This window comes from Nothobranchius furzeri, chromosome 9, assembly GCF_043380555.1.
Source record: "Nothobranchius furzeri strain GRZ-AD chromosome 9, NfurGRZ-RIMD1, whole genome shotgun sequence".
Classification (NCBI taxonomy): Eukaryota; Metazoa; Chordata; class Actinopteri; order Cyprinodontiformes; family Nothobranchiidae; genus Nothobranchius; species Nothobranchius furzeri.
The window spans coordinates 40,324,479-40,350,521 of NC_091749.1; the positions used below are offsets into that span (position 1 = coordinate 40,324,479).

The following is a 26,043-nucleotide window of genomic DNA, read 5'->3' on the forward strand; positions in this document are numbered from 1 at the left end:
AATTTACGAAGCTTTAAAACTACTTATTCAAAAATGTGTTTATTAAAATCTTAATTAAAAATAAATCACAATAGCAGGTGCATTTGTTTTGGCAGAACACTTTGAAGACTTCCGCTGCTGCTCTATTGTTTACTTCCTAGGTTAAAAGCCATAGAGTAAATACAGGTTTTGTTTAATATCCCCTGAAAATACGTAACGAAATTGTTAGCAAAGATGTCCTCTGATAAAATTATAGGACCTGCTTTGCCTCCGATATTTGGAAATGAGAGCTCTGAGGACGACGTTGACGAAAAAGATTGTAAGATACGTTTTGTTAGAAGCTAACGTGTTGTGGCAATTGATCTTTTCGGGTTGCTCTGTTCACTTTTAGCTAACAGTTTTATTTATGTCGCCGTCTAGTTGCTGGTCCTGCTTTACCTCCTGGGTATAAACGGGGTGAACAGTCTAGCTCCTCAGATGAAAGTGAACCAGAGGTGGCAGCTAAGCGAGCCAAGACTGGGAGAGCTGCAGAGTGAGTTCTGGTTCTGGTCTCATTTGTTAGTTAAAAGAAATAGAACGAACTTGACTAACATGTGTTTCTGAACAGGGATGATGATGGGTTCTTTGGACCAGCTCTGCCTCCAGGATATAAAAAGCAACATTCACCAGAAAGGTGAGCAGAAACATCAATATTCTCTAGTAACATAAATAGCACGTGTAAGGACACTTCCTGTTTAGGATAACAGTGTGACATTTGTTTGTGATGGTATTTTCTCAGGGCACCTGTGTTGGGGCCAGCTCTGCCTCCTGGGTTCTGCAGGACTGAATATGACAGTGATGATGATGATGAGGAAGAAATTGTTCCAGGACCTGCCCTTCCTCGGGGCTACTGTCCCGAACCCTCCAGCAGCGAGGGAGAGGAGGAGGACGTGATTGGACCCATGCCTGCTAAAGGACCGATTCAAGATTCTGTTGCTCATGATTTTGAGTGCAGGGCACGAAGGATGAAAGATAAGCTAACAAGAGTGGTAATTTTTCTCTAACATTTTTCTCCTCATAATAATTAAATTATAAAAGGGGGCTGTTTCTTCTTTGTGTCTTAATGTGTTCTTGTTTGTCCTCTGCGTAATTAGGATGTTCCAGAGGTGGTAACTAGAGAAACGTGGATGACAGAGCTCCCACCAGAACTGCAGCACATTGGTTTGGGTGCTCGTACTTTCAAGAAAAGGTCAGGTCCAGAGAACAAGGATCGCTCCATTTGGACGGATACACCAGCAGACAGAGAGCGCAAGGCTAGGGTACCTAAAAAAATCACCCACCGCTTACAGTGTTCAACATATTAGTTAATGTATATTATTCCTCAGTATCAATGTTTGTTTCTTTAATAGGAACGACTTGAAGGAAAAAAGACAAGTGAGACAAAGAAAGATAACGCACCACAAGTTACTCAGAAGGACTTGGAAATGGCAGAGAAAGTATCTAAATATAATGTAAGTCTGCACCTTATTAACCTGAAAGGTCCCCATCAAAGTCATGACTGAAGGTGCCTTCCTGTCTGGTTTCAGGAGTCTAAACGGGCAGAGTCCCTGATGAGTATGCATGCAAAGAAGATTAAGGAAAAGGCAAAGGAGAAAGCTGACAACCCAGTGGAAAGGAGGCCATTTGATCGTGATGAGGACTTGCAGGTTAATCGATTTGATGAGGCTCAAAAGCAGCGGCTGCTGAAGAAATCTCAGGAACTGAACACACGGTTCTCCCACAGCAAGGACCGAATGTTCTTGTAACCCCAAAGCATCCGAAAAATGCTGTCATTAGCAGGTTCACTGGTTTTACTTAAGTTAAAAAGTTTATACAACGTGGACTGGTTGTAAACTAGAATGGATTGAATACAAACATGTGAATTTCTTAGAATTTGTACATTTGTATAATGACTGTATTCTACAAGGTAGTTCATTTGTTTTTATTGGAATTCAAATTTTAGAAAGCTGTTCAAATCATTAAAATACTTATAAGCTTATGCTTCTGCCTGCACCCATTCTTAGCATTGTGTAAGTTGTGTGTTTGCTTGTAAAACTGCAAATGTTTCTTTGTTATACTATTATGTTGTACTATTGATTTTAATTTCTCATTAAACTTCTCATTAAAATACTTGCTAAGTTTTTGTAAACCGCATAATCTTTTTTGTTGTTGAGATTAGATTGGACATACATCTCCACCACACCAATATGGTGACAACTGTTCTGCTTACTGTCATTCATGTCATTTTTTTAAAGTGTGGTGATTTTGTCTTTTTTTTTTTTAAATTTTATTATTATTAGTTTGTCTTTTTATTTGCAGGATCACCTTCAAAATTTTTAACCTGACCTCTTGTCACCCTATCATCTACAACAGATTTTATAATGTTCCGAATGTAAGTTAAAACATTATTTGTCTTAAACCAGCCTGTCCATAAAAACATAACCATACTACTGAATACTATGTAGTAATGTAACCTCTAAGCTGTGATGAAGTGGTTAAAAATCATCTAAAAACTCACCTTTTCATCCAGGCGTTCCCTCCCTAAATGTTTCAGAATGATGGCTTTGTTCGGGTTCACACTTTCACTTTGTTTATACTCATGATTTAATTTTCTACTTTATCACTGCTATTGTTTTTCTGATGTTTTTATTGGTTAGAGGTATTTGCCCTGATCTTTATCATGTTGTACAGCGCTTTGTGATTTATATCTGTGAAAGGCGCTATATAAATAAACTTTTACTTACTTACTTACTGGAGGGCAGCAACTCTCCATCTTACATTATTTTCTAAATGCTGTTGGACTCCAGAGTGTTGTTTTATTTCTTGCCAGCAGAGGCCGCACATTGCCCGTTCTTACAAGGCAACAAAACAGTTTGGAAGAATTTAGAGAAATCCAGTTCCTTCTTCTCCTCTTTAATATCAATATTCCCAAGAGGACAAAAAGAGAGATTAGGATTTTTTAAAGCTTGGATAGGACAAGGAAGTTAAAATAGTTTCTTCTATGAATGGGATATATCCATCCAGTGAATTTCTTAGAATAAAGTTTAATTATGCAAATATATGACTGTGGAATGAATGTAGATGATCTCTGTGCCCTGTACTCTAATGCTTAGGCACTGAATGTATAAATGAGTATGTGTTAAAGTCAGTAATGTCATATATATATATACCGACCGAGTGTAGTTCTGGCTTTTTAGACACTGGAGGGCAGCAACTACTCTTATATTCTTTTCCAAATGCTGTTGGTGTTTGGAATCTAGCCTATAGTGAACTAGACCAACTTCTTGCCATGCAAATAATATATCCTACTTATTAACCCCAAACTGGCTAAAACTAGACTTTCTTTGACAGACTTATTGCATTATTTTTGCCTCTGCTGTTCAGAACCCGAATGATACCCCAATAAGTAAAATAAACATTAAAATTACAAAAACAGTACCAGCAAATTATAAACAAATTGCTATGAAATGTGCTGTCATTTATTTATTTATTTTTTTTTTGCAGGCTTCTCATAGGCAAGTAGCACTTCTTTATAGCTTGAGCTAAAAAAATATCTCAAATTGTTTTTCTGTGTGGGTTTTGGTTTTAAAGTAAACAAGTAAATGTAAACGATTATTTATAAAAATGTGTCTAACCATCCGACTTGCCGTAGCTAGCTACCTGTTTTGTGCGCGCATGCGCTTAGTGATTGATGCAGTTTACTTTAGCATCGTTTTGAAACATGTCAGAAAAAGGAGAGGTAGACTTAACTGGAGCAAAGCAAAATACTGGTGTGTGGCTTGTTAAGGTGTGTTTATATTCATTCCGATATGCATTAGTTACTGAGCTTTACGTTTGACCGCTTCATTTAAAAGAGGCTAAACGTTTCCTAGCTTAGCAAAACTGAAATGAAGTTGTTCGTGGTTTTTCGTAGTTAACCGAGTTAAGTTGTGCTTCGTGATTAAGTTGAAACATTCGAAGATAATCTCAGGAAAACTATTCACGCATGACAGCTGTGTTAGATTTAGGATTGTGTTCACTTGCAAATTAACGCCTTTATAGAGAGTAGTCGTTTGGCTGTTAGCTAAAGCTACGTGACAGGTTCGCAGCAGCATCTGGGTTTCTTCTTGTGGAAGTTGTGTCACTACAGTTTGAATAAAGGATTGTTCCACTCTACTTTTATATTTCCTAAATAGTTTTGATACAACGAATTTTCCATATTTTGCTACAAGAATGGTTTGATGTACCTTTTATTAAAGTGAGAAGTAGCATTCATGTTTCTGCATACAGGTGCCAAAATACCTCTCTCAGCAATGGGCAAAAGCAACTGGCAGAGGAGAAGTAGGGAAACTCAGAATATGCAAGTATGTATAAATAATGTCTATATACAGGTCCTTGTAAAAAAAATTGCATATTGTGATAAAGTTCATTATTTTCTGTAATGTACTGATGAAACAGACTCATATATATTAGATTAATTACGCACAACCAAAGTAGTTCAAGCCCTTTGTTTCTAATATTGATGATTTTGGCATACAGCTCATGAAAACCCAAAATTCCTATCTCAAAAAAATTTGCATTTCATCCGACCACTAAAAAAAAGTGTTTTCAGTACAAAAAAAAGTCAACCTTCAAATAATTTTGTTCAGTTATACACCCAATACTTGGTTGGGAATCCTTTTGAAGATATGACTGCTTCAATGCGGCGTGACATGGTGGCAATCAGCCTGTGGCACTGCTGAGGTGTTATGGAGGCCCAGGATGCTTCGATAGCGGCCTTAAGCTCATCCAGAGTGTTTGGTCTTGTGCCTCTCAACTTTCTCTTCACAATATCCCACAGATTCTCTATGGGGGTCAGGAAAGTTGGCAGGCCCATTGAGCACAGTAATACCATGGTCAGTAAACCATTTACCAGTGGTTTTGGCACTGTGAGCAGGTGCCAGGTCATGCTGAATAATGAAATCTCCATCTCCATAAAGCTTTCCAGCAGATGGAAGCATGAAGTGCTCCAAAATCTCCTGATAGCTAGCTGCATTAACCCTGCCCTTGATAAAACACGGTGGTCCAACACCAGCAGCTGACATGGCATCGCAGACCGTGACTGACTGTGGGTAATTGGATTTCAGGCGTTTGGGCATTTCCCTCTGCCCAGTCTTCCTCCAGACTCTGGCACCTTGATTTCTGAATGACATGCAAATTTTTCTTTCATCCGAAAAAAGTACTTTGGGCGACTGAGCAACAGTCCAGTGCTGCTTCTCTGTAGACCAGGTCAGGCGCTTCTGCCGCCGTTTCTGGTTCAAAAGTGGCTTGACCTGGGGAATGTGGCATGTGTAGCCCATTTCCTGTATATGGTGGCTCTGGATGTTTCTACTCCAGACTCAGTCCACTGCTTCCGGAGGTCCCCCAAGGTCTGGAATTGGTCCTTCGCTACATACAATCTTCCTCGGGGTACGGTCTCCTCTTCTCGTTGAGCAGCGTTTTCTGCCACACTTTTTCCTTCCCACAGACTTCCCACTGAGGTGCCTTGATACAGCATTCTGGGAACAGCCTATTCATTCAGAAATTTCTTTCTGTGTCTTACCCTCTTGCTTGAGGGTGTCAGTGATGGCCTTCTGGACAGCAGTCAGGTCGGCAGTCTTACCCATGATAGTGGTTTTGAGTAATGAACCAGGCTGAGAGTTTTTAAAAGCCTCAGGAATATTTTGCAGGTGTTTAGAGTTAATCAGCTGATTCAGATGATTAGGTTAATAGCTCGTTTAGAGAACCTTTTCATGATATGCTAATTTTTTGAGATAGGAATTTTGGGTTTTCATGAGCTGTATACCAAAATCATCATTAGAAACAATAAAAGGCTTGAACTACTTTGATTGTGTGTAATGAATCTAATATATATGAAAGTCTAATGTTTATCAGTACATTACAGACAATAATGAACTTTATCACAATATGCACATTTTTTGAGAAGGACCTGAAGTAGCAGAGTCCTCTGCAAAGTTTCAGCAGTTTTGTGTTTTTGTTATACTTTTACTTTTAACATGTGAAACTATTTTCTTGCCAAATAAATAAGTTAAAATTGTTGTTTTACTTTCTTTTTTAAGGAAAGGAAACCAAGGAAAGCCGGAGGTAAGTGAAGTTCAAGGATAGTAGACTCCATCCAACTGACACCCTATAGGTGTCAGAGCCGCAGCCTTTTTAATAAGCTTTTTATGGTTTTACAAACGAATGTAAGAATAATATAAATTAAAAAAAACTTCTTCAGATCAGTTTACTTTAGATTAGCTCACAGGCTTTAAACCAAATTCTCCAGCAAACACATCTCGTTCAGTACGATTTGTTTTATTTAAATAAACAATGATCAGCTGTTCTGAGTAATAATGAATCATCTAAAGAATTTTACAAAGTGCCCTTTTTGTAAATACAGATGCAGCTAAATAACTGGGAGTCGAGCCACTACCAGTACTGCAGTGACCGCTCCCAGTCAGTTAGCCATAGGTGCTGTGCTCGAAGCGGGCTTTTGAAAATAAGCAGCAAGAAGTGGAAGTTATTTCTATTTGCGAGCCTTTCTATGAAGACTGGGAGGATGTGTGCAGTCACCAGCTTTTCTAAATATAGCAGAAAACTCTAGATTTTGAAAAGAAAATCTTATACGAGATGCTGCGGTCCATGCAGGACCTGGCTGTCAGACCCAGCTTGATGCCTCCTTCATGTTAGGAGTGCTGCAGTGTTGCTGCTGCAGCTGTCTCTGTCTGCCATGTAGACACTTACAACCTGGCCATTCTCTCATATCATGGTCACTTCCACATTGTGGTGACAATGAATTGTCTGTGCATTTCTTACTGATCCTTTCAGTATGGTTTAGTTGTGTAAAAGTTGGTGTAAAATTTGCACAACCCATCCTGAGCTCAAGTAATTTTGACCCTCCATCAGACACCTGTAGTTGCAGGTTTTCGGGTCATTAATGTTGGTATTAATTTGATTAACTTTCATCAGTTACTGGAGGCCACTGTCTTAACAATCAATGCAGGTATTCGTCACACTGTCACTAGAGGATCAGTTTTTTAATGGCAGCATAATGAATGAATCCCTGACAATGGTGTTACCGCAGCAATGGCGGTGCCACAAGATGGCAACATATGCAAATTGCTTACTGAATTCATCTTTAGAACTGGTGGTTAGGTATAATTTGATTTATAAGTCATATTTCAGATAATTCATGTTCTGCTGGCTTCCTGGATTAAGCTGAAATTGAATTCACTCCTCTCTCTACAGGTGTCTTTTACTTTGAATGAAGAGCTGACTGTGATTGAAGGTTTAGAAGATAAGACGGTATCTGCACCTCGTGACCATCCCTTTACCATGCAGGCAGTGGGGGGTCAGATCCTGGCAGTCTTCACAGAGAATTCCTCGGGTGAGTTTTGTACCCAGCTGAAGGATCAGAAGTCTAAACCTCTGCTGCTTCATGAGACTTGTTGGTGTCCACAAAGTCCTCTTCACCAGACTCCAGAGTTTGGAAATCTCCATTCTGCTTTTGTGCAGTGTGCTTTCATCAAACTCAGTCTTTCCTGTCCGGCTGCTTGTCTTTGTGTTGTGTTTGAGTGTGAAGTTGTCCACTTTTGCAACTTGGTACATATAAAATATGTACTTTACAAAGTGGAAAGTCAACACTCAATGGAAAAGCGTAGTCTGGTTTGTCCTTTTGTTCCTTCGTCTAAGGGATCTGCAGTTTCACTGCTTATTCATCTCTGTCTGTTGTTGATGTGCCCGTTTAGGCCTAATGCCATTCTTCACAGTTGATTGAGGGTGATCTGTCACAACAACCCATTTTAGAATAACATGGTGTGGATGAGTCAACACAAATCGTTGATTTCTGCATGGGTTTCTTTGGTTTAGCTTGAATCTCACCGGCTTCGTTTGTTCTCCGATCATTACCAAGGTTTTGTTTTATTTATGCTTGGTGCTGATGGACTTGTGTTGCAGTGCTTTTACTTTGAAAGATCATGTTATGTCTCTGTTAGTGTGTGGTTTAGGGCTGCACAGTGAATTTGCTACTTCGTATAATTTGATCAGGTCATTTTAAAGGGACACTTAGCAACTTTTTCATATTTAAAACTATTTTCTTGAGCCAGTATGTGCTAAAATTACCCTTTACAGGGTTGATGAAACATCACTCAGATCTCCACCGCCCCCTGTGGACAAAATATTTTCACTTGCAACTTCAGAGTGCTGGTCCAGTTTTTTGGACTTGGGGGGGAAAAAAGGGAGCTGACACACCTGGTGCTGCAGTCTGGTTCCATCGTGTTTCCTGCATGTTTTAGATCATGAACAGAGCTTATTTGTTTCATTTAGTGATGAATCACTCATGTAGACACTAATGAAGACTAGGGAGACATTTCAGCTGTTATGGGCTCGACACACGGGAGGCGACATCGCCTCTCCTCTATTAATTTTCAATGAGACATGCGCGACAAAGCGATAATCGTGGGTCTCCCTCCTACCAAGCGAAACGCAAAAAACGTGCGTGTGAAATTTTGCGCTTGTGCACAGGCGACCCAGCGACGCGATCCCAGAAAGTTGAAACATTTTCAACTTTTTATCGCTGTCGCCCGGACGAGGACCAATCAACGGAGGTTTCATTCACTGACCAATGAGCGGACAGGATGCTCCATACACCTCCGAGCAAACATGAAGGAGAAGTTGATTATTATTATGTTTTATATAGTAAAATCAGAAGTAAGATTTCACATAACTCTAGCAGCACCTTTTGAAACATCATATCTACCGTTTTTTTAACTCTGAACCGCTTAAATAACCCCTCCAACCTGACACAGCCAAACAAAACAACGGAAGTTTCGATTTTGCCATGGAACAGAACGCATAGACGGCTTTGCCGCTGCCGCGTATTGCCTCCCGTGTGTCAGGTAACAAAAGCGACGGCGACAAATTTCGCTGATCGAGGTCGTTTGTCGCCTCCCGTGTGTCGAGCCCATTAGATTAAGGTGTTAAAAAGACGAATGCACAGCGAGGAGATAAGTTTTGCTTTCGGTACTATTAAACTGGCACTAACTGCCTAGTCTCCCTTTAACCTTTACCTGCTCAAAATTACGAGATTCAGAAACAGATTCCTATTTATCCACAAAAGGACAAAAACAACTAAAATATAACAAACTTTTTTTAACATTAGGTGTATAAAAACAAGCATCTGTGCAGCCCTGCCTTGGATGTGTGTCAGTGTTGGGCTCGGTTATCTGTGCTTGCTTGTCCTGAAGCCGTGGTTTGCTCTGGTCTTGGCCACGCGTGTGTGCCTGTCAGAGAATATGCCATGAAGCTGTGTGATTTAACATTTTGTGTGAGGCTAAACCCCGGTTGTAGCTCATACTGTTTGTTCTCCATTCCCATGTATTTCCATGTTTTCCATCCCTCCCTTCCCGTAGGCCAGTCAGAAGAAAGATCTGATGGCAGCAGTTCGGGGGCGGGGGCAGGACCAGGTGAGTCTTCAGTTTCAGCAGCAGGTGACAAAGTTGCATCACTGGAGCAACTGTCTCACTCGGCACTTGAGGCATGATCAATAACACGCCACAAAAGCATGTTGGTAGAAGCACATGTGATGCTGTAGATGTGTTTCTCCTTGCCCTGAGGCAGAACACTGGCCCATTGTCTTCTGGAGCTTTGTTGTGCAGCTCATGTGGATCTTCTGCACATTGGAAATCCGTCCATGATGGGACGCTGGGTGGACACAGACGCTTGTGTTGTTGGTTGTAGAGTCAGCTGTGGAAACGTTAGAAAAGAGCGCTCATTTTTGGAGAAATGTTGGGTTGCATTAATAAATAACATAAATCATTCTAAAGGTTAATGTTAAAGAACTATTTGTGCAGTCAGTAATTTCTAAACATTCACTAGTTTGAATTGTTTAAAGGGGGAAAGAGCGTATCTTTCTTTGGAACAATCTGAGTTTTGTGTATTTCTGGTCCAAAGTTTGCTGCAGTTTGTTGTCAGATATATACATATGTACATGAAGTCACATATAAAACAAATGTATGCTCTACTAAAAAGTAGAAGCAAATTTCAGAAATGTGTGTAGTTTTGAAGTTACATATTGTATTGTAAAAGCACACGTCTGTAATTTTTTTACATACATAAAGTTGCGTATGTACAGTACCTTCCTTCATCATTCTTCCTTTTCTTTCTTACCTTTATTGTTTACTTGCATTAAATCATATTGAGAAGTGGGCATTATATTAAGTTTTATCACATTTTAATTGACTTTGTTCTTTTTCAGATAAACTATCCTTGGAGGGGGTAGTGGTGCAGAGAGCCGAGTGCAGACCTGCTGTTAGTGAAAGCTACATGAGACTAAAGAAGTCAGTACTTTCACAAAGTACCTCTAGTACAATCGTGGTTGTAGCGTGCAAATGTTTTTGGAACTGTAAATGGACTTTTTAATGTATTTGTGTGAAAACAATGTTTGTATTTGTAACAGGTTACAAATAGAGGAGTCCTCCAAGCCAGCCAGGCTGTCCCAGCAGTTGTCCAAACCCGTCACCAACAACTACAAACCTGTGGCCAATCATGAATACAATGTAAGTAATCGAACACAGGTCAATATTTTTTTAATATATTTTTCGCTTGGTTTATTGTGATTATGAATTTAAATTCTCATTTTAATGTAGTTGTTGTAATTCATTTGTTAAAAAAACGGACTGAAGAGTGCATGGATTTGTGTCTTCAGTAGCAGATTGACAGCCTTTTAAAAGTTCAGTTGGCAATCAAAACTACTGGGTTCCTCCTTAGCGGTGCATGTGGTCTAATAATCAAAAAACATTTTTTGCTACAGCGTGAGTATGAGAGGAAAAAGAAAGAGGAAGGCAAGAGAGCAAGAGCAGAGAAGCAGCAGGTGTTGGACATGTTGTTTTCTGCTTTTGAGAAGCACCAGTACTACAACATCAAAGACCTGGTGGACATCACCAAACAGCCTGTGGTAAGATCAGAAGAAAGCATGTTACATCTCTGTTTCTTCTTGACCAAGAGTATTTTAATCTCTCATAATGGCTTCTTCTCCCCCCCCCACTTACACACACACAGACTTACCTGAAGGAAATCTTGCGGGACATTGGCATCTACAATATAAAGGGAACGCACAAGAACACCTGGGAACTCAGGCCAGAGTACAGACATTACCAAGGAGAGGAAAAGACAGATGAATAGTTTTACTTCTCCCAAAGGGATGGCGTCCCCCCTGGATCAGGCATGAGCTCCCTTCTGATTTTCTCTCCCAAACTCGAGACAAACCAGAAAACAAAATGATGGAATAAAGGCTGTTTTTTGTGTGTGTTTTATTATGGTTCCCTCTCATCCTTGACTGAAAACTACGTTCATCCAACAGAGGATGACTTTGATGAGTCAAGCATTTGGACAATATTTTAGCGTGCTGGAAATGTGTTTATAAAATAGTTCATAACAGTGTTTTTTGAGTTTTTGCATCCTCATGATAAAGTGGGTTTTAGTGTTATAGACTTGTAATATAGCGTGTTGATTTTACTGCCACATTGTCATTTTCATTTGACTGGTTATTACCCATTGATTAATAAAACAGTTTCAGTAAAATATCTTTCAAATGTTTATTTTGAAGAAACGTTTCCAGTCTTTCAAGTTGTCCTGGTCTTTGTCTTTTTTTTCTTCTGTAGTAAATATGTCAAAACAAAGATAAAAGCCTTCATAACATTATCTCTTCAGTGACTAACAAAACTGCTGTTGCAAAATGCATTTTATTGTCATATCAAACATAATTTGAATATAAAGATTATAAAGATGCACCACCTCTGCAATGTTTTTCAACTGAGAATATTAGGAAATTCACTGAGTCTGCACCAAGCCACTGAATTGTATTATAGGTAATCAAATTAGATTAACTTTGATTTGTATCTGAATATTTTCATACAGTTCAAAGTTCATACAACAGGTTAAGTGTTGAGCTGCACTGATCGTTGATTATATGCCTAACAGACCAGAATATTTGGTTACGCTTTTTTAGACAGGAACTGTCAAACTAGCCTGAACAATCAACTACTGTCTGAACCAGTGACCAGTGATTCCATTTGCCCCAACTCACCTCTAAGCATTCCCTTTTAACATAAATTTATTTTTATATTATTTTGAAGATCATTTAACTAAATCTATTAAGTCATATATGTATAGAAATGTTTGCTAAAATATAATTTTTGTTCGAGTTGAATATTTCCGAGCTACAGCAAATGCAGCATTTGTGTTGACGTCACGGTCAGCTGATTTGTTGGGAAGTAAACACCGACAACTACCACGGTCAAAGGTGAGGTTTACCTCCACAGTAATCATGTTAGTTGACGTTACAGTGTCTCATTTGATAGATTTTATTGTAATTTAATCTTCAATGGTCCTGGTTCACCCGTTGGGCTTTTGATCCAAGCTACATTTGTAATTAATTATGAGGCAGAGCTGCTGCACCAGCTGTTATTGTCCTAAACACTGTTTAGACAACCAGACCTATTCTCGCTAGTCTAGTGAACTAGACCACATTCTTGCTTTGCAAGTTATATATTCACATATATAGTCTGGCTTGCCAGGCTATATTCTCGCCTTATTCATGAAAGAAAAACAACAGGTAGCATTTACCTGTACCAGCTGAAACACCACTGATTCTTGCGCCATAACCCTGCAGATGGCGTCTCTAATCTGCACCTTACAAAACCATCAAGACGATGTCAACTGGTGTGCCTTCTCCGCTAAGCTGCTAGCTACATGCTCTGGGGACAAAACTCTCAGGATATACAACACTCATGACTTCTCCGAGCTGCCTTTCTCACCACTGACGGGCCACGGCTACAGCGTCCACTGCTGCTGCTTCAGCCCGTGCGGTCAGTTCCTTGTCTCTTGCTCCACTGACGCCACCACGGTGGTCTGGTCCGTGGTCACTGGGGACATCGAGGCAGTCCTGGAGCACCCTGGTCGTAGCCCTGTCAGGATCTGTGCCGTGTCCCCAGACTCTGTCCACCTGGTCTCCGGTGCCTCTGACGGCACCTTGGCTCTGTGGGATTTCCCTTCCAAGCAACTGCGCAGGTAGAGTTTAAAACTAGTTGAATGTCTGCACAGATGAAAGAATCAGATTATTGCTAAATCTGTGGAATTAATTCAAGATGCAATGGTGATTATAAAATGTTTGAGAAAACAATTTTACTAGTTCCAGGGGTGCCCCCTGAAAGTTTGATGAGGGTGGCCAGACTGATCTGAGAGTTTAGCCTGTGCCAATGCCTTACATTGCTCCTTCATTTTATTAATTCAAAACAACATGTATCCAAAACACGACTCAAATTTGAGAAACACAAACATTTCAGAAAAATAAGTTCCAGTTAATTGAAATGTTATTAATAATTCACCTGTCGCTGTATTCGAGGACCGGGGGAGTAAGTGACACAACCATGGTAGCTTGCTCCTTCAGCCCCTGCAGTCAGATGTTCATGACCGGCTCCACTTATGGGGATCTGCGTCTCTGGGACCTGCACATGAACCAGCTCCATGCTGAGAAGAACGCCCATGACCTCGGGGTGTCTTGCTGCACTTTCGCTCCCAGCATCCACAGTGGTGAGAACCATTCCTGTCAGTTTATCTTGTTGCACAGCTTCAGCAGGCGCTTCTAATTCACCCAGGAAGTAAAACCAAAATGTATGAATTTAATTCTTTACAGAAACTTACTACAAAACAGGAGGCAATGTAATTACATTACATTACACTGAAAGCATTAAAGGTGCAGTATGTAAGAATATAGTTAGAATTTTACTGTGAGAAAATCCCAAAAGAGTCTAACGCCTACTGCACACTGGAAGCATAAGCGGTGCGGAATGTTAGCGGAAGGTTTACTCGCGACAGTCACTTCACTCAAGTGCACACTGGGAGAGTCTCAGCAGCGAAGTGGCTTCTCTGCTATGCTCCTCGCTTGACTCGTGAGATCACATGATCCCTTGAGACTTCAAAGGGTATGGTTTGTTTATGCAATCTGCCATTAAACCAAAATGAAGGAAATCACGTTTTATATCACTGTGTGATGTCATATATGATGTTGTTCCTCTCCACCGCCAGGAATAAAGCCATGAAAACTCACTGCTGCCCCTCTGGATCGATGCTGTGAGCAAATAAGCCGTTAGGTCACATGTAAGCTTCATATATTTGACATTGCATCACTGCAATACTTTTATTTTGAAAATCACTGGGGATTTTACACTGAAATAGTGTGTGACTTCCTGTCTAGCCCTATGTAAACTGTGGAAATTGATGCATCCCAGAAGCGTCCCACAGAAAAAATAGAACCCGATCCTATCTTTAGTGGCGCGGCGTGCTGCTTCCGGGTCGTACCTGAAAATTGCTGCGTTGCGGCTGGTTTGTTACACTTCATAGACTATAATGGATTCTATTTGTAGCGGTGCCGATTCACTGCCATTCCGCACCGCCTTTGCTTCCAGTGTGCAGTCGGGGTAATGTTTTCATTTTGTAAGGAAGGTTATACCGACACATATTTCATATCCATCTGGCTGTTGGGATTGTCAGTTTTTCTCCTTTCAAAACAAAGGAAGGAGGGTCTTAACTACTATTTACCATCTGTGAGTGTGGGGTTGCAGTGTCTCCTGCGAGCTACTACCGCAGCGCCGACAATTGTAATTTGAACACAGCAAAAAGCCCCAGAGTTGTTCACCAAATTTTACCACAGGATGTAATTTTTACTTCATTTCTACATAATGCACCTTTAAGTAAAGATGCATAAATAAATATTTAATTTGGAGATCAACTAATCTGAGTCACAAATTAGATTTTTTTTCAGTCTGTAAACACACCACTTTTATACATTTCAATGCATTTGTTTTCTCTCCATTAAGTTGTTTTCCCCTCTGTTTGTATCATCTCGCCTTCAATTGCAGATTTGTACCAGAAAGCAGATGCTACCAGTTTTTTTTCACAGATTTGAGTTGATTCTAAATTATTATGATTTTTTTTTTTGCATTATATTCTCATGGCATAAATATACATGCCTTATGCTGTGCAGCAACCAGATTCAATTCAATTCAAAGATACTTTATTAATCCCAGAGGGAAATTAGTTTCAGTACACACAATTCATTCAGAGATCAGACATACATGGGCTAGCCACATGACAAGAATTGGTGACTGTGGTCATTCGCAACCCTGAGTCGCGCTACCTTAATAGAGACAAGAGAGTTACTTGAGGATTGGTTCAGGTGGAGGGGAAAAAAGGCACTTCAGAGTTACCCTCCACAGGGAGGACAGCTTTGCTCTGCAAAAAAAAAAAAAAAAAAAACACCTCAGACAGATATGCAACAGACTTCAGACATTACACAACATAAGTGTCCACTAGGTGGGGTGGTGGGTTGGGACTATCCACACTTCAGTTCCTGCAGCCACGATAAGCAGCGTATGTCACCTCAGTCTGAACAGGGGGAGAAGCATAGAGGGTTGGAGGGTTGCTTTGACCCTGGAACGATTCGCCGGCCTTCCCACAGTCCCGCCCAGGCTGGGATAGGAGACAGAGTTGAGTTGCCATAGCGATGGCACATTCCACATATCTTCTGAGGGGGGAGTTTTCGTTGGAGCCTTGCAGGCTCAAGGGCACCAGATTCCGATTAGAAATTGTTTTGGGGCCAAACAGAGATAATTTCGTCTCTGTCTTAAAGTTCCTTGGTCCTCAACCTCTCAAAATCCCAATAATGGACATTAAACTATCCCAATCCGTTCTGATTCGTCCACTCTCTCCTTGATGGCATCCATCATTTGTGCCAATGAATAAATCTCGACCAAAGTTCCAAGCTTACGATTCATCTCGACAATTTTGTGAATCTGTGCATTCACAGCGCGGTGCAAACCATCTCTGAGCTCCGGGATCAGGCCAATATTCCTCGACAGCTCGTTAATTTTCTGGTAAGCCAGGAAGCCTCCAAGGCCAGTGAGCAGGAAACCTGACACCAACACCACAAATTTCCACATGTCTTCAGAGTCCTCCACAGACAGCTGAGATAAACAAATCAAGTTCCACTGTTTCCAGGAGTCCATGATGTGTCCAACTGGGTCTGTCACAGAGAGGGCTGAAAATTCCCCTGTCTTTTAATACGCTGGTAAAATATTATTTGTAGTATTTGTCATGTGTTGTTGTGGAGGGATCAGCAGTCATAATCCACCTTAAGAACAGAGTGTGTATTAATGTTTATGTTTTTTAGGTGGTCAACACGTACAGTTTCATTTGGCATCCTGCGGACAAGACTGCCACCTGAAGATTTGGGCCATTAACAAGCTCCGCTCTGGAGGTACGCGTGGTTCTGTGTAGCTCAGTACTGTGTAAACAAGCCCGAAGGCTACTGCATGATTGGAAAATAAATATTTAGTTTTGTTGAATACAAATGATAATGACCCGCACTTGTATAGCGCCTTTCAGAGTCAGAGGACTCCAAAGCACTTTACACTACAGTGTATCATTCATCCATTCACACACACATTCACATCCTGGTGATGAGCCACAGCTGCCCTGGTGCGCACTGACAGAGGCGAGGCTTACCAAGTACAGGCGCCACCGGTCCCTCCGACCACCACCAGCAGGCAAGGTGGGTTAAGTGTTTTGCCCAAGGACACAATCGCAGTATTCTCTGGCGGGAGCCGGGATCAAACCTGCAACCTTCCAATTACCGGACAACCCGTTCAACGTCCTACTGCACATCTGTGAAACAGTGATGGAAGCGTTATAGCTTGGGCCCATTTTAGCATTTTCTAGGCCTGAAATCTTTCTAAACCTTGAACCTAAATAGTTAAGGTGAGTTATGGATAATGTCAGGCAAAAATGATAACTTGGAGGGGTCTTAGTTAAAATATGGTGTTCATGGATGAAAACATAGTCATTTTAGAATGTTTTAGTCTGAAATAAACTTATCTGTCTGTCTTTGCATTGTGGAAAAACACAAACAAACAAAAGTTTCTTTTACTAGATTTGTTTGATGGATTAACTCATTATTTCTGACCGGTGCTTTCACCCCAGTGACTGAATGGAACTTCGTATTGTTTGGTCAAGATTTGATTCTTTTCATCAATAGGTGATTAAATGTTTTACTTTTTTTTCTGTGGGAATTTATTTCTGTTCTATTGTACTGTTGCAAATTTTCTTTTTTCATAGTTTTCTATATTTATTTTCTGAATTTACAATTTTCTGATTTAACTGTTTTGTACAACACTTTGGTCAGCGGCCGTGCTGTTTGGTGAACTTAACTTGACTTGGTTACTGATGAAAGTTTGCAATCATTTTAGGTTTTTTTTTTTTTACTGTAATACTATTGTACTGTTGGACTGTAAAACTAATAACACTTTGTTTTAGTTGGCCCCACATAACTCAGCCTGAATGTTATTAAATGCTTAGATACGCATGTTACTCTGTATTTTCAGCCTACAAGATGCAGCTCCTGCACACATTAACGGGTCAGTCGGCGCCGGTCCTCTGCTGTGCATATTCCTCAGATGGGCAGCTGCTTGTCTCTGGGTGAGGCATAGTCTATTATTATTAGTTTGTTTTTCTCTTCTTCTTTTCTCACTTTAACATTTAAATGAAAAATCTCAGGCTTTGCAGGTTAATTATTTTTTGCCACTTCTAGCTTTTTGTTTGAATGTTTTCTGTAAATCAACTTCCAGAAATTGGCTTTACAGACTCAAAACATCTCAGATGGCCAAAGAAGAGGCAGAGCGGGTGTAACAAATAATAAATACGTAATTCTTGTGTGGACCATTTTAGTTTTGGTTTTGACTGATGCCGATGGAGAAAAAACCTCTTTTTGATTGCATACATGATCGTGTTTCACCCTGTCAGTAACAGAAGTCACACATTTTATTTTTAAACACTCAAACGTAACTATATCGGTTATTATTGCTTTGTGTGTGTGTGTGTGTGTGTGTGTGTACATATATATATATATATATATATATATATATATATATATATATATTACTTGTGTTAAATTGGTCAGTCTTAATGTTTACATCTATTTAGAATCAAGAGATTGATTTAAAACATAGATTTTCATAAAAAGTAGGTCACCTACAATCCATGGTGTGCAACACTGACTGTAGCCGCTAGAGGGAGACAGTGGCCATGATATTTCACCCGATTTTAAAATGTATTGAAACGTCAACTTTTCTAGAGCATTACTTTTTGAATCCTAACATCACGTCTGTATTTTTGTAGGTCTGTGGATAAGAGTGTTACAGTCTATGATGCAGTGAGTACTTTTGTAGCAATATGAACTTTTGCCCAGCTGTTGTTTAATTCTGCTCATCTTGCTCTTGTTTTCTCCAGGATAATGCAGTTTTGCTTTACACGCTGAACCACCATGAGAGGTGAGTGTTAAAGCAAAGAAGTCGATCATTATAACAAGATCAGATAATAAAAGATGTGTTGGGCATTATTGTTTTCATGCATATTTTCCTTATCACAGTACTTTTTTTAACTTGCTATATTCTCAGATTTACATTTAACAAGTAGATATTAGTTTGTATATTTATGTCATCACATAATTAATATATTTAAAATTAAACATTAAATTCAAAAGTGTGTATAAATAGAAATTTTGCTATTTTCTTTATTTTAAAAACATTTATGTTTTTTTAAAGCAATTTCAGATTCGTTTTTGTTGTTGATGCTAAGTAATTCAAAGTTTTGTAAGGGTGAATGTTTGATAAAAGATTGTGATGCATCACCGTTTTCCAGAATAAGGTAGGACCCCCCCACACACACACACACACACACACACACACTCAAGTCAGATGAATGATCACACAAGCCATTTACACATCGATCCAGCCACCTGTGTCTGAAAGGCATCAGGCTCCTTTCAGTGGGGCAAAGGAAACTGCTTTAGAAGAAAAAAAACATCACTAACTAGAGTGAAAGCAGGAAAATAAATGCTGAGAAACTCAATCGAAACTTTTGACAAAATGTCTCCAGGAAACCCGTTTGACTTTAGGCGAGCTGTTCGTTTAAAACTCTCACAGAAGGCCTTGATTGTGGCTCTTCTCTCAGCTCTTTGTGTGAAACCGAGCAGCTTCTGTAGATCTACATTTCTCAGCTTAAGTTTTAGGGAGCTTGTCCTCATTAACTTGGCTCTGGCTTTACTAAATCAGCTGAAAATTAGATTTTAATCCTGATTTAGATCTTTGGTGCAGCCTGTCACGTGGTGAAATAAACACTGATGTAGCTGCATGATGGAGGATGAGCAGATCATCACCTGAACAAATAGATAATGCCCCCCTTGATGGTGACTTAAATGTTTCAGTTATTTAACCCTTAGCTTCTCGTACATTTAGCTTAATGTGGCTGTGTATTCTTGTGATTGTGTTGTTGCTGCAGGTACGTGACGGCATGTTCCTTCTCTCCAACGTCGTCTCTGATCGCTACGGGATCTATGGATAAAAGTGTGAACATCTGGAGACTGGAGGATGGATGCAGTGGAAACGGTGAGGGAGGAACACGTATTAAAAGAATAAATATATCATATTTACATGTTTTCTAATTATTGTTTTTTCACCTTTGCTGCTTGTGACATCTGATGAAAAGATGGGAAGATGTTGCCTGGTTAGTTTTCTTATTATTCCAACTATTTTCACTCTTTAAAGTGTGGTTTACTCACATTTGCAGTGTTCTCTAGTGTATATCAATGTCTTATGAGTCATTAAAAAAAGCTATGATGCTCCTGTTCTGAGATGCAGAGGTTTGCTGGTGCAGAGGTGGGCTGACTGGCCTGCAGTGGGGACACGTTGGCGTGCGCCTGGTGACCGGGCTTTTACCCATGAAGCCCGGCCAGGCACAGCCCCCTTTCCAATGTCTGGGGCTGAGGTGGTCTAAAAACTTCTATGGGGAGTATGGGGTACCAGGCCCTCTTATTTGGGCTGCTAGGTCCCTGTATGCCCGGTGTCAGAGCTTGGTCCACATTGCCGGCAGTAAGTCGAGCTCATTACATGTGAGAGTTGGACTCCGCCAAGGCTGCCCTTTGTCACCGATTCTGTTCATATTATGGACAGGATCTCTAGGTGCAGCCTAGGTGTTGAAGGGATCTGTTTTGGTGGCCTAAGGATCCGGTCTCTGCTTTTTCCAGATGATGTGGTCCTGTTGGCTTCATCAAAGTGATTTCCAGCTTTCGCTGGAGCGGTTCGCAGCCGAGTGTGAAGCGGTTGGGATGAGAATCCGCTCCTCTAAATTCGAGACCATGGTCTTAAATCGCAAAAGGGTAGAACTCCTTCTCCAAGTCAGGAACGAGGTCCCGCCTCAAGTGGAGGAGTTTAGGCATCTCAAGGTCTTGTTCACGAGTGAGGGAAAACTGGAGCGTGAGATCGGTAGGCGGACTGGTGCTGCATCTGCAGTGATGCGGGCATTGTACCGGTCTGTCGTGGAGAAGAGAGAGCTGAGTCAGAAGGCGAAGCTCTCGATTTACCGGTCGATCTACGTTCCTACCCTCACCTATAGTCACAAGCTTTGGGTAGTGTCCGAAAGAACGAGATCGCGGACACAAGCGGCTGAAATGAGTTTTCTCTGCAGGGTGGCTGGGCTCAGCCTTAGAGATAGGGTGAGAAGCTCGGTCAGCCGGGAGGGTCTTGAAGTAGAGCCGCTGTTCCACCACATCTAGAGGAGCCATTTGAGGTGGCTCGGGCATCTGGTCAGGATGCCTCCTGGACACCTCCCTGGTGAGGTTTTCTGGGCACGTCCAACTGGGAGAAGACCCAAGGGAAGACCCAGGACACGCTGAAGGGACTTTGTCTCTCACCTGGCCAGGGAGCGCCTTGGGATCTCCCAGAAGGAGCTGGCCCAAGTGGCTGGGGGGAGAAAAGTCTGGGCCTAGGCTGCTTCCCTCATGACCCGACTCCGGATAAGCGGCTGAAAATGGATGGATGGACGTGGGCTGGAAACAGCAGGATTGCTCATATGCACACACCTCACTTCTGATTGCTAACAAAATGCGTTCGGCCATGTTGCAAAGTCCTTACTCTGCTCTCTCACCTCACTGCAAAAAAAAAAAAACCTTCCTGTGGGTGGGCATGAGCCAAGATGGAAGCAAATTTAGTGTGACATAAATATATCAGGATTTTCTAATCCTAGCGTTTCACCATCAGAAACTAATGCAGGAGATAGGTGTAGGAGACTATTTTCATGTTCAGCCTGCATGAAAAACTCAGAGTGACTGATTATAATCAGGAATAATCATTAAAAAAATTCAGTTAGCCACACCTTTAACTAAAACGTCCCGCTCTCATTCTGTTTGTAAAGTCTCGTTAAATCATTTAGCATTTTCATGAGTTGGGACTTTTTGGTTTGTTTTGATGCAACTATTTTGTGTTGAACATATTTATTGGTTAAAGTTTCACATTTTCCTTTTTCTCATGTTCTAGAAGAGTGCGCACAAACATCAAATGAAGGTAAACTTGTTGTTTTATCTTCAAATTTTACCCCAAAACACCAAATAAGATCTCCAACCTTATTAGTGCGATCCAAGCTACAGCCATCTTTTATATGTGATCAGACTGCGCTGCAGCTGCCTGTAGCTGACCCTCTCTCCTCGACTCGCCCTCTCAGGAAAACCCGCGGCAGGTCGATCGAAGCTGCTGGTTGCCGATTGGTCAGAGGAGGATGTCTCCGAGTGGCTAGTGGAGGAGGGACTTGGGGGACTGGTGGACAAATTCAAGGCCAATAACATAGACGGCACAGAGCTGCTCCGTCTCACCAAGGAAACACTGGCGTCAGAGCTGAGCATAGGTGAGGAAGAGCGACTTAACACGCTGCTCAGCGAGCACACTGTCACTTCTTCACTTCCTCCCTCTGTCGTAATCCCAGTCCTGGTCTTTTGTGTGAGAAAGTAGGAAAATAACCCAGATGATGATGATGATGATGATGACACAGCAGACATGTTTGGATGCTTTATTTTTTTTTAGATGGATTTAAATTATGCTTGAGGGATGTGTGCTCAGCAGGGTTTTCCTCAGCAGGATTACATAATATTAGGCTGCTCAGCTTTAAAGGCTTCGCCAGTTCCCGCTTTAATCTGGCGCACTTTGAGTTATGTAACCCAATCCTCAAAACAAATTTCCCATGAGGTCTAAAGTGGATTTACATCTAAAATCATCAAGCCATCTTGGTTTTTCCTCAAGTCTACTCTGAATGTTTTATTAATTTATTCTTAGTTCTTGTAGCTGTGGGTTTTATCCATGAGCGGTCCCACAAGGCTACAGTCGGAGTGTTGTTGATGTCAGTCTAAGGCATATATCAGCCAACGCTGGTCGTATTGCCCCATCGTCATTTCCATCCCACAGTCGCTGTCAATCACTGCTCCGTTTACTCAGCACCAGAGCTGTGGCAGCTTGTCTTCACCTCCATCAGGTTTTAGTAACGCAGCATGGATCCCACCTTAGCAGAGCTAACTTACAGAACAGTGCTGAGCAGAAAGCACCAGGAAGTTTGTCAGCAACCTCATACACCTGTTTTGTCTTCAGCTGTGGTTGACTCTATTGTGTGAGCTCGTGCATTTTTAATATCTTCAGCATTCCCAGTGAAACGCGTTGGGGTGTCTGCTGTGTGTTTGAGTTGGACAAACCGTTTCCACTCTCACCCACGCTCTCATTTGCCATTCAAGAGTGGAAAGTGCTAATCGCGGAAATGGCAAATGCCACGAACGTTCATAGTGACAACTTGACGGGACGGTTCCTCTTATTCTTCATAATGAGAACACATTTTCTCCTGTCAACCACTTCAGACTCGGTCGGCCTGCGCAGCAAACTCCTGCGAAAGGTGGAGGAGCTGAAGGATGATTCCGTCTGTTCTGGGATTCCTGACGAGTTTCTGTGTCCCATCACCAGAGAGCTGATGAGGGAGCCTGTTATTGCTGCCGGTAGAGCAAAACCAGAGCTTTTCCCTTTAAAACACTTATTTCTGTCCTTATTGTTCTGTTGATTTTAATTCTGCTTTCTCTGACAGATGGATACTCGTACGAACGAGAGGCCATTGAGAGTTGGATCAACACCAAAAACCGTTCCAGCCCCATGACGAACCTCCCCTTACTGACGACTCTGCTCACCCCCAACCACACCCTGAAAATGGCCATTAGCCGCTGGAAGACCAGCCAGTAGCATCCCAGAAACAGGATCACATCTGTCCCACATCATTTCACTTCTTCTCATGATGGGTCTCTTCTGGTTTGCTGTTTAACGTCACCATCCGCTGCTGGGACTTGGTCATCAGGATTGTCTTCGTTAATGTTGGACAGACTTTCTTCACCGATCATTCCCTGACACTGGTCATTTTTCTTTTTGCTGACTTAATCTTAAAGAGATGTTTTTACCTTTAAACTTTGGAAATATTCATCGAAGTGTTGTTGAAACGGAACTAAATGATGCTTAACTGTTGAAAATCGTTGGTGATTTCGTAACAAATAACCATAAAAATCAGGTCTAAAATACCTGGGAGTAGGTCTAAGTACCACATCAGAAGCCATGTTTCGTTCTACGGGAGCCTGTGAAGACAAAACACATTTACTGATTTGTAACAGTTATAGAACTTTCCCCATTCATAAACGTTGTTTTACACATCTACATCTTGGCTTGTGGCCAGTTATGAAAAGGAGTCTGATGTGCTTGTCCTTTGACTGGAGGTTGTGCTCCCAAGGATTTTTGACCCTAATGGCTATCCGTTGGTAAGGCCTCACTCAAACACAAAATACTGTTTGCTTGCATTGATTTAGGCATGTACTGCATGAAATTATGTACTAAAAATTTCTACCATTTAAATGTTATTTTATTAGTTTAATGTTTAGATATGAACATTTCTGAACCATACTGTGAAAGAAGCAGAAGTAGAAATGTCATTCTCCTTTAATAGTTTTATTAAACCACACTTATAATGTGGTGACATTCTGTTTATCATGACATAACTGTAAAGGGGTTTTGACAACTATGAACATAATGCAATCTATTAAATCTGCTGTTTTTTCCCCCTGTCTTACATTCTGTGTGCAGCAAACTTCATTAACTCTTCATCTGAATATGTTCTCTATGCAAAAATAAATAACATTATGTATACTGTGAAGATTTAGGCAATCATGTTAAATTATGACAAGAGGTTTCCGATCATGTCATTTACAGTGTTGTCTGTTTTATCAAATGCACCAAGAGAGAATTCTCAGTACACAAAGTTGTTGCTCGTAAAGCCCCTTATGCTGACCGATCACAAGGATTCTACAAATGTAGTGTACACCGTACAAATATAAATGTTCTTTAGAAGACACTTGACAATAGAAATGGTCATAACCTGCAGCTAGCAGCACGAGGTTTCGTATATTGGTGCACAAAGCCTTTTCTGATTATGTATTGATATAACTACTTAAAAGTTGAGATCTATACATTATTTTTTTTATCCCCACTTAAGGTATGTCTAGCTGTATACATGTAAGCAAAAGCATTGTGGCCTGAGTTGAACACTGGTTCTAGACTGGGAATGCAGCGCAGCAGCAGAAATCTACACAACAGGCACGGGGAAGGGAGCGCTTCCCCCTTGCTACCTTATGTGGAGCACAGCATGTTGAAAACAGCCCGTCTCTGTGCTTTGATAATCTAAATTCAGACGTTGGACTCTATAAATGAGCGTTTGGGTTTAATGGGAGCCACGTGCAGAGCTGGGTTGTCTCTTGTAAGGCTCGCCTGTCTGCTCCTGCCCTCGGGGAAGAGGAGCTGGGAGGATGCAGAGCCTCTGGTCTCTCGCTGATGGGAACGTTCTCCAAACTCCCTGCTCTGCTGCTGGCTTCCAGGGAGCTGCTCCTGGAATGAGGCGCGTTTTAACTCATTGTTCTGCCCCTGGAACTCCATGATTGACATGCTGAAGCTCTCCGCGCCCCCTCCTCCCTGACCCTGTCGACTCAGACCTGAGGTCTGCTGGCCCTGGACTCGCACTGCTTTGTCCATGACTCCCATGAAGGGCCGAGGCTTCAGCTCAGGTTTTGACTTGAAGCTGCCGCTGCTCTTGATGGGGCAGGGGGCATCTGACGCCTGCTGCCTTCCTCCATCTGACATGTTTCCACTGGAGGCCTGACTGGAGCTGGAGCCTCTTGAGCCCGCCGTTCCTCCTCCACCACCGTCCCATCTAACCTCCATCCCAGACCCCAGAGCGAGAGCCAGGCTATCCTGAGGCACAGCATGGGTGGACAGTCTTTCCGAGCCCCTGGAAAAGTTGGAGGAACGTGGCTGGTACATCTGAAGAGGTCCAGGTGGGGACGAGCTGTTGGGAGACAGGGGAAGATAATGCTCGGTGGGACTGTGTCGAGAATGTTCATTGGCTGATCCATGACCGATGTCGATACCGACTGATGGAGCCGGCCTCAGGGAGGCAGACATGTGTCTGCCTGGCAGAGGACTAGAAGGTCCACACAGCGACAGAGGCCTAACCCCACCTCTGCTTCCTGACTGCAGGGAGTGACAGTTGTGATGAGTCCTGATGCTCTGGTTCTGTCTGCTGACGGGATTAACAGGTTCAGTCATGTCCACAAACAGCTGGTTCTGCACATATTCCTCTGGAGGTAAACACGGAGACGGATCGTCCAAACCAATCGCGACACCTCCAGGGAGTGTCCTGTCAGATGCGTACGGATTCAGAGGCCAGAATTCTCGACTTTTCCCACAGTGCAGACCCACCTCCTCCCCCCGCTCCCCCTCTACATCAGCCAGCTCAACAGGGATTTGCCTCTCTAGACTTCCCTGTGAATAAATGTCTCTCTCTTCCTCTGTGGTTTGATGGTGGTGGGTGTGAGGGTCCCTGTTGTAACCCTGCGTCGTGCTGCTGCCAGATATCTTCTGATAATGTTTGCATTCCTCCTCTACTCGCACCAGCAGGCGTCGGATCTCCCGGTTGGACGGGCAGAGTCGTGCTGCTTCGTGGAGGTCTGCCAGTGCTGCAGCAAACTGTCTGGGGAGGACATTCAAAACGCACAGAGAAACGTTAAAAACGCTTCCTTTCCAGTCCCACGGAGAC

General features: G+C 41.8%; 4 protein-coding genes across 6 annotated transcripts in view; 3 read left to right on the top strand and 1 right to left on the bottom strand.

The window, feature by feature from the left end:
- Positions 1-104: 104 nt before the first annotated feature.
- On the top strand, positions 105-2,142 carry gpalpp1 (GPALPP motifs containing 1). Its single transcript, XM_015953424.3, has 7 exons — positions 105-298; positions 400-511; positions 587-652; positions 758-1,007; positions 1,113-1,277; positions 1,368-1,469; positions 1,545-2,142. The coding sequence occupies exons 1-7, from the start codon at positions 214-216 to the stop codon at positions 1,761-1,763; spliced, it is 999 nt and encodes a 332-aa protein (XP_015808910.3). The 5' UTR covers positions 105-213; the 3' UTR covers positions 1,764-2,142.
- A 1,500-nt stretch (positions 2,143-3,642) lies between these two features.
- gtf2f2a (general transcription factor IIF, polypeptide 2a) lies at positions 3,643-11,577 on the top strand. 2 transcript variants are annotated; one of them, XM_015953426.3, is made up of 9 exons: positions 3,655-3,784; positions 4,267-4,340; positions 6,075-6,099; positions 7,246-7,384; positions 9,408-9,461; positions 10,253-10,334; positions 10,454-10,553; positions 10,808-10,951; positions 11,056-11,577. In XM_015953426.3, exons 1-9 carry the CDS (start codon positions 3,719-3,721, stop codon positions 11,176-11,178), a joined length of 807 nt encoding a protein of 268 aa, XP_015808912.1. In that variant the 5' UTR covers positions 3,655-3,718; the 3' UTR covers positions 11,179-11,577. The 2 variants fall into 2 exon arrangements, with proteins under 2 accessions (XP_015808913.1, XP_015808912.1); XM_015953427.3 differs by lacking the exon at positions 9,408-9,461 and having other exon boundaries at positions 3,643-3,784.
- Positions 11,578-12,230: 653 nt separating this feature from the next.
- wdsub1 (WD repeat, sterile alpha motif and U-box domain containing 1) lies at positions 12,231-24,013 on the top strand. Its single transcript, XM_015953430.3, has 13 exons — positions 12,231-12,298; positions 12,668-13,065; positions 13,400-13,587; positions 16,226-16,312; positions 17,436-17,529; positions 18,229-18,262; positions 18,340-18,380; positions 19,390-19,496; positions 19,597-19,614; positions 21,423-21,449; positions 21,607-21,786; positions 22,781-22,915; positions 23,002-24,013. The coding sequence occupies exons 2-13, from the start codon at positions 12,668-12,670 to the stop codon at positions 23,151-23,153; spliced, it is 1,461 nt and encodes a 486-aa protein (XP_015808916.3). The 5' UTR covers positions 12,231-12,298; the 3' UTR covers positions 23,154-24,013.
- Positions 23,883-26,043, bottom strand: part of tanc1a (tetratricopeptide repeat, ankyrin repeat and coiled-coil containing 1a) — a 52,366-nt gene continuing 50,205 nt past the window's right edge. For both annotated transcript variants that reach the window (XM_054732387.2, XM_070554834.1), the window contains one exon: positions 23,883-25,977. In XM_054732387.2, coding sequence (XP_054588362.2) covers positions 24,639-25,977 — 1,339 coding nt within the window. In that variant the 3' untranslated portion in view covers positions 23,883-24,638. The remainder of the gene's footprint in view (positions 25,978-26,043) is intronic.

Bases quoted from the DNA above. Each gene is read 5' to 3' on its own strand.
- gpalpp1 (XM_015953424.3), top strand. From the start codon at position 214: ATGTCCTCTGATAAAATTATAGGACCTGCTTTGCCTCCGATATTTGGA. The intron at 653-757 runs GTGAGCAGAAAC...GTATTTTCTCAG, and splicing joins AAGCAACATTCACCAGAAAG to GGCACCTGTGTTGGGGCCAG. The intron at 1,278-1,367 runs GTACCTAAAAAA...TTTCTTTAATAG, and splicing joins ACAGAGAGCGCAAGGCTAGG to GAACGACTTGAAGGAAAAAA.
- gtf2f2a (XM_015953426.3), top strand. From the start codon at position 3,719: ATGTCAGAAAAAGGAGAGGTAGACTTAACTGGAGCAAAGCAAAATACT. The intron at 3,785-4,266 runs GTGTGTTTATAT...TTCTGCATACAG, and splicing joins CTGGTGTGTGGCTTGTTAAG to GTGCCAAAATACCTCTCTCA. The intron at 10,554-10,807 runs GTAAGTAATCGA...TTTTTGCTACAG, and splicing joins TGGCCAATCATGAATACAAT to CGTGAGTATGAGAGGAAAAA.
- wdsub1 (XM_015953430.3), top strand. From the start codon at position 12,668: ATGGCGTCTCTAATCTGCACCTTACAAAACCATCAAGACGATGTCAAC. The intron at 13,066-13,399 runs GTAGAGTTTAAA...GCTGTATTCGAG, and splicing joins CCTTCCAAGCAACTGCGCAG to GACCGGGGGAGTAAGTGACA. The intron at 13,588-16,225 runs GTGAGAACCATT...TATGTTTTTTAG, and splicing joins CGCTCCCAGCATCCACAGTG to GTGGTCAACACGTACAGTTT.